The sequence below is a fragment of the Heterodontus francisci genome, chromosome 2 (genome assembly GCF_036365525.1).
Source record: "Heterodontus francisci isolate sHetFra1 chromosome 2, sHetFra1.hap1, whole genome shotgun sequence".
Classification (NCBI taxonomy): domain Eukaryota; kingdom Metazoa; phylum Chordata; class Chondrichthyes; order Heterodontiformes; family Heterodontidae; genus Heterodontus; species Heterodontus francisci.
In genome coordinates, this window is record NC_090372.1 from 47,609,383 (window position 1) to 47,627,787 (window position 18,405).

At 43.2% G+C, this 18,405-nt stretch overlaps 1 protein-coding gene across 1 annotated transcript in view; it reads right to left on the minus strand.

The window, feature by feature from the left end:
- Positions 1-5,241: 5,241 nt before the first annotated feature.
- LOC137384260 (U3 small nucleolar RNA-associated protein NOL7-like) overlaps positions 5,242-18,405 on the minus strand; it is a 34,832-nt gene continuing 21,668 nt past the window's right edge. Inside the window, exons 6-8 of the mRNA XM_068058023.1 lie at positions 11,034-11,155; positions 10,860-10,937; positions 5,242-5,604 (exon numbers count right to left, since the gene is read on the minus strand). Of these exons, the coding sequence (XP_067914124.1) occupies positions 5,531-5,604; positions 10,860-10,937; positions 11,034-11,155 (274 nt within the window). The 3' untranslated portion in view covers positions 5,242-5,530. The remainder of the gene's footprint in view (positions 5,605-10,859; positions 10,938-11,033; positions 11,156-18,405) is intronic.

The window sequence follows — 18,405 nt, forward strand, 5'->3', positions numbered from 1 at the left end:
ACTGGTGTGGGCGGTGGGTCCTCATCCCCACTGTCAATGACATCAGCACCTCATTTAGCCGCGATGGGCAGATAGGCATTGTGGGTATTTGCTGGCAACCTTGAGCCTGTGCAGCAGGCCCTCGGTATGCCAGGGTCCTTCAGGCCTCATGCAGCCAGAGGACAACTGCCAAGATCATCAAAAGCCACGCAGGAAAAAGGTCAGGAGCCTGCCTCCACCTCAGCTGACAGCACAGGAGAGCCCCATATCGAAGCACCCGCAAGCAATTTAAAAAGACCACCTAGCTGGCCTTGGGGCTCACGGGGTTATATTCTGTTGATGGATGTGACCTTGCAATGTTCATGTTTACAATTAAATCTAGAGTGTTGCAAGACAAGAAAAATCCTTTAATTTTTTTTTTTACAGACTGCTCAGCCCTTAAGATCTCCCTGGCTCCCGCAGAGTGTGATGGGAGGAAGTACACCAAGTGAGGTCAGTGTATTCCTCATGCTACGAATGTATTTACAAGTGCAGGAACATGGTAAGGGCAAGTAAGGAAATGTTAACAAGGCTGCAGCTTTATTGGATTGAATGAGCAGGACATAAACCTCCCTTGCACATATCTCATAGCTTCTTACCTGCAGTCCCGCATCATGAAGGACCTGTTCAGCAGCTCCCTCCATCCCCTCATTAGCGGAAGAGGCGTTGTGCTCCAGAACGTCCTAATTTTCAAAGCTTCTTCCCTCATTAGCCCCAGGTTGTACAGAGCAGAGCACATCTGAACTGCATTTTTAGAAGCCGTATGGCCTGCTCAATAGCCGCTCGAATTATCCTGTGGCAGCTGTTGTATCTCTCCTCTACATCTGTGCTTGGGTACCATACAGGCGTCAGTGGACATCTCTTCAGTGGGTAGCTTTTGCCAGTCAGTATCCATCCTTGAAGGCACAAAGCAGGGGGTGGGGGGATTGGGCCTGAAAATGTGTGGCACCTGGGGCTGCCATAGCATTAGGCATTGTGGGTACTTCCCGGCATCCTTGCACGTTTGGGGTGGTCGCAAACCAGTTGCAGCGAGTGGAAGTCTTTCCTGTTGAAAATGCTGGCCTGTGGGAGCCTTGATGGCCACGTGCATGCAGTCAATCACACCCTGTACCTGGGGGAATCCAGCAATGGCCCCAAACCCTCCAGCCATCTCAGCTTGATTTTTCGAATCAGTGCGAAAGTCCACGTATTGGCTAGCCCTCTTGAACATGGCATTGGTGGCTATCTTGATACATTGATTGAGCAGATTGAGAGATCCCATAGACATTTCCAGAAGTTCCTTGGAATGATCCTGAGGCGTCCTAATTTAGCACCATGATGACTTTTACCACAGGCATTGGGTGCCCACCGCTTCCCATAGGGCTTAGCTCACCCTCAATCATGGCACACAGCTTGCTGACCATCTCCCTGGCAAGTTGCAGTCATCCATGACACTGCTAATCCAACATCTGCAGGAAATTGAGCCTCTGGTGGTGGACTTCCTCTGGTGGGTAATCTCCTCTTCAAACAAGTGACTGGTTGCTGCCCCCTCCGAGGCTGATAATCCTGCTGCCCCACTGCCTGTGGTTGCAGCTCTCATCCTCTCTGATGCTGCTCCTCATTGGAGGTCTCGAAGTCTGAGTGAATGAGACCCATATGCTACACTAAGTTCTCAGGCGCTCCCCCCCCCCCACCCAACACTGGCTCTGTATAAGTCCGAGATAGCACTCAAGCAGTAAGCCCCTGCTGTGTTACGCAAGTGTGTACCAGCTCCCAATTGCTGTTTCTGCTGCCCAATCAGTTCCACCCTCCCTGCCAAGCTACACTAGCATTTGCAACGGCTGCTAACTGCAGCCAGCACTGGCACCCAGCTAATCCAGTGCCTCCTTATATCTGGTGAGGTTCTGAAACCCTGTTGCTCCTGTGCACTTGACAAAAAATTAGGAAATCTTGGCAAAACAGTTGTTAATTGCCTGCTTAACAGGCTTAAGTACCTTCAAACAGAATTCCAACCCAATGTCCTCCTGTCAGCCCAGCTGCCTTTCATAATATCTGGTTGTAATGTGAAGACGTCTGCCTTCTTGAAATGTATGCGAGATGGTTTTCTAGAGCAGTATGTTGAGGAACCAACTAGGGAACAGGCTGTTTTAAATTTACTATTATGCAATTAAAAAGGGCTAATTAGTAGTCTTCCTGTAAAGGAGACTTTAGGAAAGAGTGACCATAATATGATCGAATTTTACATTAAGTTTGAAAGTGATGTAGTTCAATCAGAAACTAGGGTCTTAAATCTAAACAAAGGGAACTATGAAGGTATGAGGAGCAAATTGGCTATGGTGGATGGTGAAACCACGTTAAAAGGTATGATGGTAGACAAAATTACAGATAGTTTATAACAAAAATACATTCCTTTAATGCATAAAAACTCAGCAAGGAAAGTGTTCCAACTGCAGCTAACAAAAGAAATTAAGGATTGTATTTGAGTAAAGGAAGCGTATAAAGTTGCCCAAAAAAATGGTAAGCCTGAGGATTGGGAGCATTTTAGAATTCTGCATAGGAAGACCAAGAAAAAGATTAAAGGGAACACAGAATATGAGTACTCTAGCGAGATACATAAAAATGGACTGTAAAAGCTTCTAAAGGTATGTATAAAGGAAAGGATTAGCTAAAACAAATGTGGGTCCATTACAAGCAGAATCAGCAGAATTTATAATGGGGAATAAGGAAATGGCAGAGAAACTAAACAAATACTTAGTGTCTGTCTTCATGGAGGAAAATAATAAAAACCTACCAAAATAATGGAGAATCAAGGGATTAGTATAAAACAAGGAAATGCAAGATATTATTAGTTTAAAAAAGTACTAGAGAAATTAATAGGACCTAAAGACTTGCAGGTTGATAGGTAAATTGACCATTGTAAATTGCCCCTAGTGTAGGTAGGTGGTAGGAGAATTGTGGGGATGTGGTAGGGAATATGGGATTAATGTAGGAGTAGTATAAAATGGGTGGTTGATGGTCGGCAGAGACTCAGTGGGCCGAAGGGCCTGTTTCAGTGCTGTATCTTTAAATAAAAAATAAAAAAATAAATAAAGTAGATAAATCCCCTGGATCTGGATCTACATCCTAGAGTGTTGAAAGAGGTGGCTGCAGACATAGTAATGCATTGGTGGTCATCTTTCATAATTCTATAGACTCTGGAATGATTCTTGCAGATTGGAAGGTAGCAAATGTAACCCCACTATTTAAGAAAGCAGAGGGAGAAAATGGGGAACTAAAGACCTGTTAAGTCTAACATTAGTCGTACGGAAAATGCTGGAATCTATAATAAAGAATGTGATAACAGGACACTTAGAAAATAATGGTAGGATTGGACAGAGTCAACATGGATTTATGAAAGGGCAATCATGTTTAACAAACCTGTTGAGAGTTTTTTGAAGATATAACTAGCATAGTAGATAAGGGGGAACCAGTGGATGTGGTATATTTAGATTTTTAGAAAGCTTTTAAGGTCCCACACAAGAGGTCAGTAAACAAATTTAGACCACATGGGATTCGGGGGAATATACTGGCATGGATTGAGAGCTGGTTAATGGACAGAAAACAGAGGGTAGGAATTAAATGGGTCATTTTCAGGTTGACAGGCTGTGACTAGTGGGATACTGCAAGGATCAGTACTTGGGCCAAGCTAGTCACAATCTACATCAATGATTTGGATGCGGGGATTAAATGTAATATTTCCAAGTTTGCAGATGACACAAAACTAGGTGAAACAGTGAGGAAGATGCACAAAGATGCTAAAGTGGATTTGGAGAGGCTAAGCGAGTGGGCAAAAATTTGACAGATGGAATACAATGTAGAGAAATGTGATGCTATCCACTTTGGTAGGAAAAACAGAAATACCGAGTATTTCTTAAATGGTAAGAGGCTGGGAAGTGTTGAACAAAGGGACTTGTGTGTCCTTGTTCATGAGTCACTGAAAGCTAACATGCAGGTACAGCAAACAATTAAGGCAAATGGTATGTCAGCCTTTATTACAAGAGGATTTGAGTATAGGAGTAAAGATGTCTTACTACAATTATATAGAGCCTTGGCGAGACCACACCTGGAGTAGTGTGTGCAGTTTTGGTATCCTTACCCAAGGAAGATATACTTGTCATAGAGGGAGCGCAACGAAGGTTCACCAAACTAATTTCTGGGATGGAGGAATTGTCCTATGAGGAAAGATTAAATAGACTGGGCCTTTACTTTCTGGAGTTTAGAAGAATGAGAGGTGATCACATTCAAACATACAAAATTCTTACAGGGCTCAACAGGGTAGATGCAGGAAGGATGTTTCCTCTGGCTAGGGAGTCTAGAACCAGGGGACACAGTCTCAGAATAAGGGTCAGGCCATTTAGGACTGAGATGAGGAGGAAGTTCTTCACTCAGAGGGTGGTGAATCTTTGGAAATCTCTGCCCCAGCGTGCTGTGGAGGCGCAGTCATTGAGTATGTTCAAGACTGAGGTTGAGAGATTTCTACATATTAAAAACATCAAAGGATACGGGGATAGTGCAGGAAAATAGTATTGAAGTAGATAAGCCATGATCTCACTGAATGGCAGAGCAGGCTTGAAGGGCTGAATGGCCTACTCCTATTTCTTATATTATGTTCTCATCTGATGCCATTCACCACGGTATTATTGCTCCCCTGCCTCTAAGCCCAACTCCAATGGGCTGGTAATCGAACTCTGGATTAGTAATTCAGTAATATAACCACTACATTACCATATCCTACAAGAATTGGATGTCCTATCCAATTCACAGAAATGGACAGCACAAGATTGCCAAAACAGTAATAAGCCTGGAAAATTCTATGTAATAAAAGTAGAATTTGACTAATTGCCCACCATAAACTAGTGACACAGAATGCAAACCCCAACACATTGCATTCTGAAATTCCATGCCAAAAAACAGAACTGAGTGTGTTTATTTAGGGTAAACCAGTGGCCCTGATCATACCCATGGATTTTCATACAATCTGTTCATTAAAAATGAAATATATCTTAAGAAGAATCAGGTAAGTTTAAAAAAAAAAAGCAAGTTTATCACTACTGTATTTCCATAGACTTCCTGCAACCATACAAAATCTGTGATTTCTAATTAACCCACTGCCTTTTAAATTTGGGTTAAAAGTGTTTATGTTTCCAATATTTTCTTCAAATTACCTGTCAAAGGCAAAATAGGGTCAGCATAAAGCATGTAAAATCATGTCCATTAAATATTTTATAAAGATCAGAAATTATATACATTAGAACAGTCTCAAGCAATCTTCCTTCTTTATACAGAAACAAATCTTAACAGCTGTCCTTGAGTATAACAAAAAAGACACTGTTCAAACCAATGGACTATTAACTGCACAAATGGCAAAGAGCTTCCTCTTGAAGGTTAGCATTAATGTACTAAATTCAGAGTTTGCTTCCAGCCAAAGAAACCTCCCATTTCATCTATTTAAGAGCCCCATGTAGACTTTAGTTTTCTCAGTAGCTCCATTCTCTCATCTTCCAGTTACACCATGATGCTGAATCCACAACTTTCGAAACTTTCCAGATTTTTGTTTTTGTTGTGCTCCTAAAAAAAAATGTCATATCAATGCTATGGAAATGGAAAAACTATGCAAAGACACAAAGTCCTGGAATGTGCAATGAGAATAACTAACAGGCTTTCAGTGCTCACTGTCATAATGGCAGAAATCTGACAGCAACTTCTGGAGTATGCACATGCGCAGTTAAACACAGAAGCCTAGAAGTTGCTGTCAGAAATACCCTGTTCCTCCACAGAGCGCGTAATTGCAGTTCTCGCCCATAGACTCAGTATTGAAATGACTAATGGCTTGAACTTTTTGTACTTCGCCACCTGTTTCTCACTGAAAATGGCTGAAAAAATTCAGCATTCAGGAGTCAGAGTGATTTTAATGGTGTGGTAAGTGATTACCGCTGAACAACCTCTTTGATGTTGAAAAATTAATTTTACAAATGCAGACTCTCATTCCTCAAGAGAATTAGTGTTAAAAAAATTGTTTAAAAACTTTTTCTGTCTGTCCCATTACCACACTTTCTTAATCCCATCTGTATTTCTCGATCCTCATTTGGCCTTCTGTACATCATTTCAGTCTAATTTATATTTCCTACTTTATACTTCCTGTGGGCCAGCGAGAATCATTCAATCTGGCTGGCTGACGAACCTCACTGCCTCACACACACCAGAGATCTCCTGTAAATAACACAAAGCTGGAAGCAGCACTGGATTAGCAGAAACCTCTGTGGACAAGCCAGCAAAATGTCTGTCAGTGAGTTGAATGGTGAGCACCATTCCTTTGCCTCAGAGCAAGATCTGGGTCAAGATTTCAAAGAGCAGAACTAGGCAAAAGCACATCGTGAATCTGACATGCCAACTATGCATAATACAATACAAATCTGCTCATATTAATATAATATCTAGACAGGTCTTCATTTACAGTTTCTATGAATTGATTTCCACTATAAAAATTAATCATCTTTGGCCTCCTTGTCAACAGACCATGGCTAAGTGCCTAGAGGTGGTCAGTGGTTTGTGGAGCAGCACCTGGAGTGGCTATAAAGGCCAATTCTAGAGTGACAGACTCTTCCACAGGCGCTGTAGATAAAATTGGTTGTTGGGCCTGTTACACAGTTGGCTCTTTTTTCCTGCCAACTGCTAAGTCTCTTCGACTCACCGCTCTTTAGCCCCACCTTTATGGCTGTCCGCCAGCTCTGGCGATGACTGGCAACTTGGCAACTGACACCCACATCTTGTGGTCAATGTCACAGGACTTCATGTCGCGTTTGCAGACATCTTTAAAGCGGAGACATGGACAGCTGGTGGGTCTGATACCAGTGACAAGCTCGCTGTACAATGCATCCTTGGAGATCCTGCCATCTTCCATGCAGCTTACATGGCCAAGCCATCTCAAGCGCCGCTGGCTCAGTAGGGTGTATATGCTGGGGATGTTGGCCGCTTCGAGGACTTCTGCGTTAGAGATACGGTCCTGCCACCTGATGCCAAGGATTCTCCGGAGGCAGCGAAGATGGAATGAATTGAGACGTCGCTCTTGGCTGACATACTTTGTCCAGGCCTCGCTGCCGTAGAGCAAGGTACTGAGGACATGGGCTTGAAACACTCAGACTTTTGTGTTCTGCGTCAGTGTGCCATTTTCCCACACCCTTTTGGCCAGTCTGGACATAGCAGCGGACGCCTTTCCCATGCGCTTGTTGATTTCTACATCAAGAGACAGGTTACTGGTGATAGTTGAGCCTAGGTAGGTGAGCTCTTGAACCACTTCCAGAGCGTGGTCGCCGCTATTGATGGATGGAGCATTTCTGACCTCCTGTCCCATGATGTTCGTTTTCTTGAGGCTGATGGTTGGGCCAAATTTGTTGCAGGCAGCCGCAATCCTGTCGATGAGTCTCTGCAGACACTCTTCTGTGTGGGATGTTAATGCAGCATCGTTAGCAAAGAGGAGTTCCCTGATGAGGACTTTCTTGGTCTTCGTTCTAAGACGGGCAAGGTTGAACAAACTGCCATCTGATCTTGTGTGGAGGAAAATTCCTTCTTCTGAAGACTTGAATGCATGTGAGAGCAGCGAGAAGACGATCCCAAATAGTGTAGGTGCGAGAACACAGCCCTGTTTCACGCCACTCAGGATAGGAAAGGGGTCTGATGAGGCCCCGCTATGCTGAATTGTGCCTTTCATATGGTCATGGAATGAGGTGATGATACTTAGTAGCTTTGGTGGACATCCAATCTTTGCTAGTAGTCTGAAGAGACCACGTCTGCTGACGAGGTCAAAGGCTTTGGTGCGATCTATGAAAGCAACGTAGTGGGGCATCTGTTGTTCGCGACATTTCTCCTGTAGCTGGCGAAGGGAGAACAGCATGTCAATGGTGGATCTCTCTGCTCGAAAGCCACACTGTGCCTCAGGGTAGACACGCTCAGCCAGCTTCTGGAGTCTGTTTAAAACGACTCGAGTGAAGACTCTCCCCACTATGCTGAGCAGGGAGATTCCACGGTAGTTGTTGCAGTCACCGCGGTCACCCTTGTTCTTATAGAGGGTGACGGCATTACCCCTGAAATAATCAAGAGTACCAAGCCTGCTATACTCTCAGCATTCCATGAACTGCTTTGCCTGTGCTGGGATGAGGAAGCAGTACCACAGGACATGCACGATGCCAATAAAAATTAATACTGCAGGTATATTCACAAAGACAAGTTAGCACATGTTCCAGCTTCTGAAAGCAAAATATTGCAGATGCTGGAAACCTAGAATAAAAATAGAAAATGCTGGAAATACTCAGCAGGTCTGACAGCATCTGTAGACAGAGCCTTTATTACTAGGGTGTTGGAGTTTAAAAATAGGGAAGTCTTGTTACAACTGTACAGGGTATTGGTGAGGCCGCACCTGGAGTACGGTGTACAGTTTTGATCCCCGTATTTAAGGAACGAAATACTGGCATTGGAGGCAGTTCAAAAGAGATTCACGAGGCTGATTCCTGGGATGAAGGGGTTGACTCATCAAGAACGGCTAAACAGGTTAGGCCTTTATTCATTAGAGTTTAGAAGGATGAGGGGTGATCTTATTGAAATGTACAAGATTCAGAGGGGGCTTGACAGGGTAGATGTTGAGATGATGTTTCCACTAGAGGGGGTATCTTGAACTAGGGGACATAGTTACAGAATAAGGGGATACTCATTTAAAACTAAGATGCAAAGGAATTTCGTCTCTCAAAGGGTAGTGAATGTCTGGAATTCTCTACCCCAGAGAGTTGTGGAGGCTAGATCACTGAAAGTATTTAAAGAGGAGGTAGATAGATTTTTGAAATGTCGGGGAGTTGAGGGCTGTGAGGAGCAGGCATGAAAGAGGAGTTGAGGTCTTGGACAGATCAGCCATGATCTTATTGAATGGCGGGTCAGGTTTGAGAGGCCGATTGGCCTACTCCTGATCCTATTTCTTATGTATGTTCTTATGTAATGTTTCAGGTTGATGACCTTTTGACAGACTGGAAAAAAGTTAAAAAGATGCAACAGATTTTAAGTACGGTAGTAGGGAAATACGGAAGGGGGAGTGGAACAAAAGGGAAGGTCTTTGATAGTATGGAAGACAGGAGATGAAATGACAAAACAAAAGGTGGGTCTAGAGTAAAGGCCTGCTACCTGACCCAAACCCAACAGGACCCGACGACATGCGTCGGGTTTGGGTCGGGTTGGGCCCCTCTTCCGGGTCCGGCCTTCGGGCCCGGGTCAGGCCGGACCGGACACACATGGTAAGTGCTCTGCCGGCAAGTATTAAAAATAAAAAATTTAGCTGAGCTGGGACGAAACTGAGTCCGCGCAGCAAGCGAGTGACATCACTATGACGTCATCACGCATGTGCTGCAGCTTCGTGGAGCTCCCCTGTCGGAAGGTAAGTAGAGGGATGGTCGGGCTCAGTGCGAAATTGGAGGGACTCGGACTGGGTCGGGCTCGGGTCCATTGTGGATCGGTTGGGTTCTTTTTCCTGACCTGAGCAGGCCTTTAGTCTAGAGGTGTAAATGGAAAATCATCACAACAGTAGCTGTCCAAAAAAAATAAAGAAAATGGGGGCAGAAATTATAATCTGAAATTGCTGAATTCAATGTTGAGTCTGAAAGGTTGTCAACTGCCTAATCAAAAGATGAAGTGCTACTGTAACAATGTAACAGGCCAAGGACAGAGAATTAAAATGACAGGTGCCTGAAAGTTCAGGGTCACGCTTACGAATTGAGGTGCCTTGTAAACCAGTCACCAAGTTTGCATTTGGTCTCTCCAATGTAGAGGAAGGTGTCGTAGGGAGGGTGTGCGGAAGATGATTGAGGAGTGTGAGGAATGGACCAGGGTTTCGCGGAGGGAATGGTCCCTTTGGAACGCTGAAAGAGGAGGAGAGATCATGTTTGGTGGTAGCATTACATTGGAGGTGGTAGAAATAGCGGAGTATGATCCATTGGATGTGGACGCTAGTGGGGAGGAAGTTGAGGATAAGGAGATCTGGTCCATTCCTCAATTGCCCACAACACCTTTCCACGCAATTGCAGGAAATGCAACCTTTTTACCTCCTTCCTTCCCACCATTCAACACCATAAGCATTCCTTTCTTACAAGAGGGATTTTACTTGTACTCCTTTAATTTAGTATACTCTATTTGCTGCTCACAATGTGGTTTCCAATGCAGAGACCAAACGCAGACTGGGTGATCGCTTTGTGGAACACCTCATTTCAGTCCGCAAGTGTGACTCAGCTTCTGGTTGTATTGTCATTTTAGTTCTCCGCCCCTACACTGTTCCAATGAAGATCAACGTCAGCTTGAGGAACAGCACCTCATCATTTGATTTGGCACTTTACAGCCCACTGGACTCAACAATGAGTTCAACAATTTTAGATCATAACATCTGCCCACATTCGTCTTTTTTTTTGGATGGTAACTATTGGCGATGATTCTGCTTTTCCCATTTGCACCTCATCCGGACCCATCTTTAGTTTCTTTTCTTGTCCCATCACCATCTCCTTTTTCCTTGCATTATCATCCCTTTTGTCATTTAATCTTTCCTGCAGTCCACTGATCACAGACCTTCCCTTTCGGTCTTTCCTCTCCTTTCCCTGCCACTGTGCTTGCTTAAATCCTGTTAGATCTGTAACTTTTTCCAGTTCTGACAAAAGGTCATCAACTTGAACCATTTACTCGGTTTCTCTCCTCAGATGCTGCCTGACCTGCTGAGTATTTCCAGCATTTTCTGTTTTTATTCCAGTTTTGGAAACTCCTTTTCCAACATACTTAATATTATGTCAACATTTACCTACCCCAGGATTTGTTGACAAACTGCATTGCTGGTTTTTTCTTTTGAGCTTTCTTGTTTGCAAGTGAGAAGTATTCATTGACTGTATTTTGAAAACACAAAACAGAAGTATATTTAAGAGAGGTAAAAGAACAATGAAAAATGGGAATTCTGGAACTGAATGCAAAGACTAAGTTACCACTGCCTCTCCTGCTGCCTGGGCCATACAGTCGATCATTAATGAAATCTCTGGCATTTTCAACCTGTTGGTTTGTTTGGCCTTGATCCTTTAATCGAATGGCCATGTAGCTCTCCTTCCATCTGTGTTAATAAGATAAAAGTTATACAGCAAGCCTTCATTAAAGCACCAGAGTGCTCGCTCAGAATAGCCATATAAGGAGTGCAGGGTAGATTGTAAGAGTTAGGCATTTGTTGTAGAAGGGGAAAAGAGGTGCTGCTTTTTCCCTCCAATCCTTATAGTGGTTCATGTAAGCATTGTGCTGAGTCGAAATTAGTGTGTAGAAAAAGAAAAAGTAACAAGTAGACAAATCAATAATCTAGACTAAAATATGATAGAGAAGGTGGTGTGTCTGGATCGCAGTGCGTTGGAGTTTGTGGACATATAACTGTCCCAAGCGAACACATCTGCAGTAGATGTCTTTGTCTCAAATTTCTCCAGCTCACAGTCACTGAACTGCAGTGCCAGTTGGAGACACTGACAAATAAGGGAGGGAGAGGAATATCTGGACAGTTCACTTCAGACCTCAGTCACAATTCAGAGGTTCAGGATCAGAACGAGGGTTGGTGTGACTGATGTACGGAGTAATGGGAACCCAGGTGAGATAGAGAACAAGGACCCACAGAAACTGATTCTATCTAACAGGTACAATGCACTTGCTACCTGTGAGGAGAAGGATAAAGGCTGTCGGAAGGACAGCCAGAATGCGGACCATGACACCATGGAGCATGAGGCTGTCCAAAGGAGGAGGAGGAGGGGAAGCATAATGTGGTAGTTGTAGGGGATCAATAACTAGGGGGGCTGATAGCATCCTTTGTAAGCAGTATCGAGAGTTCCATATGGTATTTTACCTAGCTAGTGCGAGGGTGAGGGTTATCTCGAACCAGTTTGAAAGGACATTGGAGGAGAGGGAATATTCAGGTTGTTGTGATTAACACAGAGAAGAGTAGGCAAGATGTCCTGTTTGGAAAGTACCAGGAACTAGGAGCTAAATTATAGAGAATAGAGCCTCAAGGGTTATAATCTCTGGATTATTACCCAAACTGGTGCAGGGATAAGCAGATTAGGGAGGTAAACATAAGGCTGAAGGACTGGTGTAGGAAAGAGGGGTCCCAGGAGTTCATGGGACACTGGCTGGGAGAAAAAGGAATGGTATCAAAGGGACAGGCTCCACCAGAACCAGGCTGAGTCCAGGATTCCAGTAGGAAGGATAAATAGGGTGGTCACAAGAACTTCAAACTAGTAAATGGTGGGGCTCAGATGGAAAAGGTAGTATAAGTATTAGTTTGAAAATGAAAGGAAAGAGGATAGAGAGTCAGAAATTGTGCTTTAGGCCCTACAGGTAAAGGGAAAACTAAAAGATGAAAAGTAATTAAACCAGGAGAAAGAAGAAATGTGAGTAAAACACTAGAGCAAAAGGTTGTGAATCTTTGGAATTTTCTACCCCAAAGGGTAGAAATCGTTGAGTATATTTAAGGCTGAGATAGACATATTTTGGTCTCTCAGGGAATCAAGGGATACGTGGAGCATACAGGAAAGTGGAGTCTAGGCAGATCAGCCATGATCATATTGAATGGCTGAGCAGGCTCGAGGAGCCAATTGATCTATTCCTGCTCTGGTTTCTTATGTTCTTCTGTGAGAGAAGCACAGGTTAGGGTGTGTGGCCCAAATAAGCGTTCTTTATACAAAAACAAATATAAGGAATGCAGGCACAATTCAACTTGGAGGATATAACATGGTAGCCATTACTGAGACATCTCTACCAGGTTATCAGGTCTGGGAACTAAATGTATTGGGTTATAACAGGGTTGTCCAACATATACCCACGGGCCAGAACCGACCCGCTAAAGGTCCTGCAGATGTAACCTGGACCCAGCCGTTCCTCCTTCTCACTAAATTGTTTCTGCACTTGACTGTTTGCTTTGCCCTTGCCTTGAATTGGTATTTCAAACTTGGCTCCGCAGTAGTTACAAGCACCAGCAATGGCAGCTGCTCCAAAGTAAGGCCCAGCGCTGCCGAATCTCAGGCACCTTGGTGGGCAGCTACAGGTCTGTCAGGACCCCACTCCCACAAAACATGGCTGCGCCCAGCATTCACAGCCTGTCTTTAATATTAGCATTTACAGACAGAGCGGGGAGAGATGCTCAGAGACACGGGCGGGGCAGAAGAGAGAGGAGCCACAGAGAGCGGGTAGAAGTGAAAGGAGCAGGGGGAGGGGCACAGCAGGGGGCGAGACGCAGTGTGGAGGGAGGGGGCGAGAGATAGACGCAGAGAGGGGAAATATATCAACGTCGTTCCTGACAGAGGAACATGTATCCAGAATTCTCCCCATCACTACATCAAGTGAGCAGGCAGAGACTGAGTACTTATGCAAGCAAAAACGCACCAGGTGTGTCACTAAATCGTAGTTCAACATATTGATGAGAAAGTAAGTCAATAAATTAGTTGTCTCACCGAAAGCTTTTTCACAAAAATGCTAATTTGTTGTTGCTCTGATTAATATAAGATAATTTTTTTGTGACTTTATCTTTCTGAAATTTTCTCCCTAGCCCCCTACGCAGGGCAAAAATTGTAATGTGGGTTATAAGGTCTATAGGAAAGATAGGGAGGAATGGTAGAGGGGGAGGAGTAGCCTTAGTGGAATAAGGATGAAATCACTTCATTGATAAAAGATATAATGAGAGCTAAGTGGGCAGTGGAGACTATGGGAGAATCAAGAAATTGAAAAGGACTCAAGAGGGGTGGCACAGTGGCTAGCACCGCAGCCTCACAGCTCCAGCGACCTGGGTCCGATTCTGGGTACTGCCGGTGCGGAGTTTGCAAGTTCTCCCTGTGACCGTGTGGGCTTTCGCCGGGTGCTCCGGTTTCCTCCCACAGCCAAAGACTTGCAGGTTGATAGGTAAATTGGCCATTGTAAATTGCCCCTAGTGTAGGTAGGTGGTAGGAGAATGGTAGGGAATATGGGATTACTGTAGGGTTAGTATAAATGGGTGGTTGTTGGTCGGCACAGACTCGGTGGGCCAAAGGGCCTGTTTCAGTGCTGTATCTCTATGACTATGACTGCCTTGCAATTTGTTTATAGGCCCCCTGTTTGCAGCTATGAAGTGGCAGAATGTATAAATGCAGAGATCAGACAAGGATGTCGCAAAGGCTACATCTTAATGGGGGGAGGGTGTTTTAACTTTCACACAGATTGGGGTAAACAGACTTGCTCATGGCAAAAAGCTAATGAATTTCTTGAGTGCATCCAGAACAGTTTCCTGCAACAATATGTCCAAGAATCAACAAAAAGGCAGCCCATATTAAATTTGGTAATGATTAATGAGCCAGATTTAGCTAGTTAACAGCCTAAAGATGGATGAACATTTATCTAAGTGATCATATGATTGAGTTCAACATTGTCATCAACAGGTGCAGAAAATAATCAAAAAGGCTAATGGAATGCTGGCATTTATATCTAGAGAACTAGGATACAAGGCCACACTGGCAGTACTCTGAGGAGTTCTGGACACCACACCTTAGGAAAGATATATTGGCCTTGGAGGGAGTGCAGAGTCAATGGGTCATTTTCAGGTTGGCAAGATGTGACGAGTGGCGTGCCACAGGGATCAGTGCTGGGACCTCAACTATTTACAATTTATATCAATGACTTGGATGAAGGGACCGAATGTATGGTTCTAAATTTGCTGACAACACAAAGATAGGTAGGAAAGTAAGTTGTGACGAGGACACAAGGAGCCTGTAATGTAGTTAAGTGAGTGAGCAAAAATTTGACAAATGGAGTTTAATGTGGGAAAATGAGAACTTATCCACTTTGGCAGGATGAATAGTAAAGCAGCATATTATTTAAATGGAGACTGTAGAACTCTGAAATACAGAAGGATCTGGGTGTGCTGGTACATGAATCACAAAAGATTGGTATGCAGATACAGCTTGTGAATGGGAAGGCAAATGGAATGTTGTTGTTTATTGCAAGGATAATGGAATATAAAAGTAGGGATGTTTTGCTACATTTGTATAGGATATTGGTGAGACCGCATCTGGAGTACTGTGTAAAGTTTTGTTTCCTTATTTAAGAAAGGATATAAATGTACAAGAGGCAGTTCAGAGAACAGTCACTCCACCGGTACCTGGGATGGTGGGGTGGGGTTATCTTATGAAGAAAGGTTGGACAGGTTGGGTCTGTATCCACTGGAGTTTAGAAGATTAAAAGGTGATCTTATTGAAACATACATAATCCTGAGAGGACTTGACAGAGTGAATGCTAAAAGGTTTCCTCTTGTGGGAGAGACTAGAACTATGGGACAGCGTTTAAAAATAAGGAGTTACCCATTTAAGACAGAGATGAGGAGAAATTTTTTCTCTGAGGGTTGTAAATCTTTGGAATTCTCTTCCCCAGAGAGTGGTGGAGACAGGGTTATTGAATATTTTTAAGGCAGAGGTAGATAAATTCTTGATTAACAAGGCAGTCAAAGGGTATCGGGGATAGGCAAGAAGGTGGAATTGAGGCCACAATCAGATCAGCCATGATCTTATTAAATGGCGGAGCAGGCTTGTAGAGGCCGAATGGCCTACTCCTGCTTCTATGTTCGTATGAAAGATACCTGGCCTCCAAGGGTTAAACTACAAGGAGAGATTATCCAAACTAAGGAAGTAGTCCCTGGAATTTAGACGGTCAAAGGGTAATTTGATTGAAGTTTTCAAAATATTAAGGGGAACAGACAGGGTGCATAAAAAAAAACTATTCCCACTGGTTGGGGAGTCTAGGACTAGGGGGCATAGTTTAAAAAATAGAGCCAGTCTTTTCAGGAGTACAATTAGGAAACACTTCTACATGTAAAAAGGTGGTAGAAGTTTGGAACTCCCTTCCACCAACAGCAGTTGATGCCAGATCAATTGTTAATTTTAGATTGAAACTGAGATTTTTGTTAACCAAAGGAATTAAGGGATATGGGGCAAATGCAAGTATATGTAAATGGACCACAGATTATCCATGATCTCATTGAATGGTGAAACAGGCTACAGGGGCTAAGTGGCCTATTCCCCTTCCTATGTTGCATTTATGTTTGTTTCTGTTTACAAAGTGTGAGTCTAAGCTGACAAGTTTACACGATACCCAGCTGGTTCATGAACACCTTCAATTTAGCTTTCAACAGCACTAGAGCAACTATACAAAAAGCAAAACCACTTCATAGTATTAATCTTGGAATGCTGGATATTACAGTTCTTTCCCAAAGCTAATAGCAGGTGCCACTAATGTCTCCCAGGCAAGGACTCAGGGATTATAAGTTTCACTACAGACACATATGGCAATAAGCCACTTTCAACTAGTTAGTTACCTGACAGTCAGAACACAAGTCTCTGCAGCATGTTTAACTGTACTGAAATTCTGTGGTGCATTTTCCAAACTACAACAGACCTGTTGCCAAATTGGGTCTATAGTTTTCCATTGTATCAATCACATTAAAATTCAGGTCTGAAACTTTATAAAGCTCAGTGCATCTAAACAAAATTTATCAAGAGCAGTTCTACAAAAACACAAGCAAATATCTGAAAATATTTCTCTATATATTTAGGTACATAAACTTACCTATAATATGTTTGGTATATGGGACATGTGCTCAAATGAACCACTCCCTATGAAAATTACCATTATAAAACTGCCTGTTATTTGTAATTACATGTGATGCCTTTAGTTGCTGCTGTGATAGAGCTTTGAAGTGATAAGCAAAGATGTGAGTCCTGCCAGCAACATTGCATTCAATCTACATACTGTTGCAGCCTTTGGCTTTCAGACCACGCTGTGGAGCAAATCTCTTCTGAAATGGAAGGGAGGGAGGAACCATCAGAGAAGGGAGTATAATGTGGAAAAATGTAAAACTGTCCATTCGGGCAGGTAGAATAAAAAAGCATGTTATCTAAATGGTAAGAGATTGCACAGCTCTGAGATGCACAGGGATCTGGGTATCCTAATACATAATTCGCAAAAGGTTAGTTTGCAGGTACAGCAAGTAATTAGGAAAGCTAATAGAATGCTATTGTTTATTGCGAGGGGAATTAAATACAAAAGTAGGGAGGTTATGCTACAGGGCATTGGTGACACCACATCTGGAGAGTTGTATACAGTATTGGTCTCCTTATTTAGGGAAGGATGTAAATGGGTTGGAAGCTGTTCAAAGAAGGTTTACTGGATTAATACCCTGAATGGGCAAGTTATCTTATGAGGAAAGGATGGACAGGTTAGGCTTGTATCCGTTGGAGATTAGAAGAGTAAAAGGCGACTTGATTGTAACATGCAAGATCCTGAGGGGTCTTGACAAGGTGGATGTGGAAAGGATGTTTCCTCTTGTGGGAGAATCTAAAACTAGGGGTCACTGTTAAATATAAGGGGTCGCCCATTAAAGACAGATACGAGGAGAAATTTTTTTTCTCAGAGGGTCATGAGTCTTTGGAACTCTCTTCCTCAAAAGGTGGTGGGCACAGAGTCTTTGAATATTTTTAAGGCAGATGTAGACAGATTTTTGATAAACAAGGGGGTGAAAGGTTATTGGGGGTAGGCAGGAATGTGGAGTTGAGGTTACAATCAAATCAGCCATGATCTTGTTGAATGGCGGAGCAGGCTCGAGCGGCTGAGTGGCTTACTCCTGCTCCTAATTTGTATGTTTGTAAGCTCAACGCCTTTGTTTTTCACTTCGCCAGGTAAAAGAACTTACTTTATTTACTGGACTTCCTGTGAGTTTTGAAACTTTTCCCTCAGCTTTAATTTTTGGCAATTTTGCTCCACTACCTAACATTTAAAAACAATCATGCAGGTTACTCTTTCAATTACCCTCTAGGGATTCCTTTCCAGCCCCTGCTCCACTTTGCTCACCAATGTTGCCTAAAGCAGCGAGAAAGAATGCTTGTCCTCTTTCTATATTATATGCTCATAGGCATTTTAATAATTTACTTTGTTCTTAAAATAACAACCTTTGAGCTCCACTTTCTTGCTCATCTTTAGTACTAATGTTGGTCGCAGTCATCTTGTTTCTGATAAAGCTTTCCCAGCCCTACTGGTGATTTAAACTTTGTTTCCACTGAATGTTTTTTTAATGGAGGTAATCAGTAATTTCTTCATACATTTTCAGAAAGCTTCTCTCGAACTTCAATTGGACGCTTTTAAAAAAAAATAGTTCATGGGACGCGAGCGTAGTTGACAAGGCCAACATTTGTTGCCCATCCTTAATTGCCCTTAAGAAGGTAGTGGTGAGCTTCCTTCTTGAACAGCTGCAGTCCATGTGATGCAGGTACACCCAAGGTGCTGTTTGGAAGGGGATTCCAGGATTCTGACCCA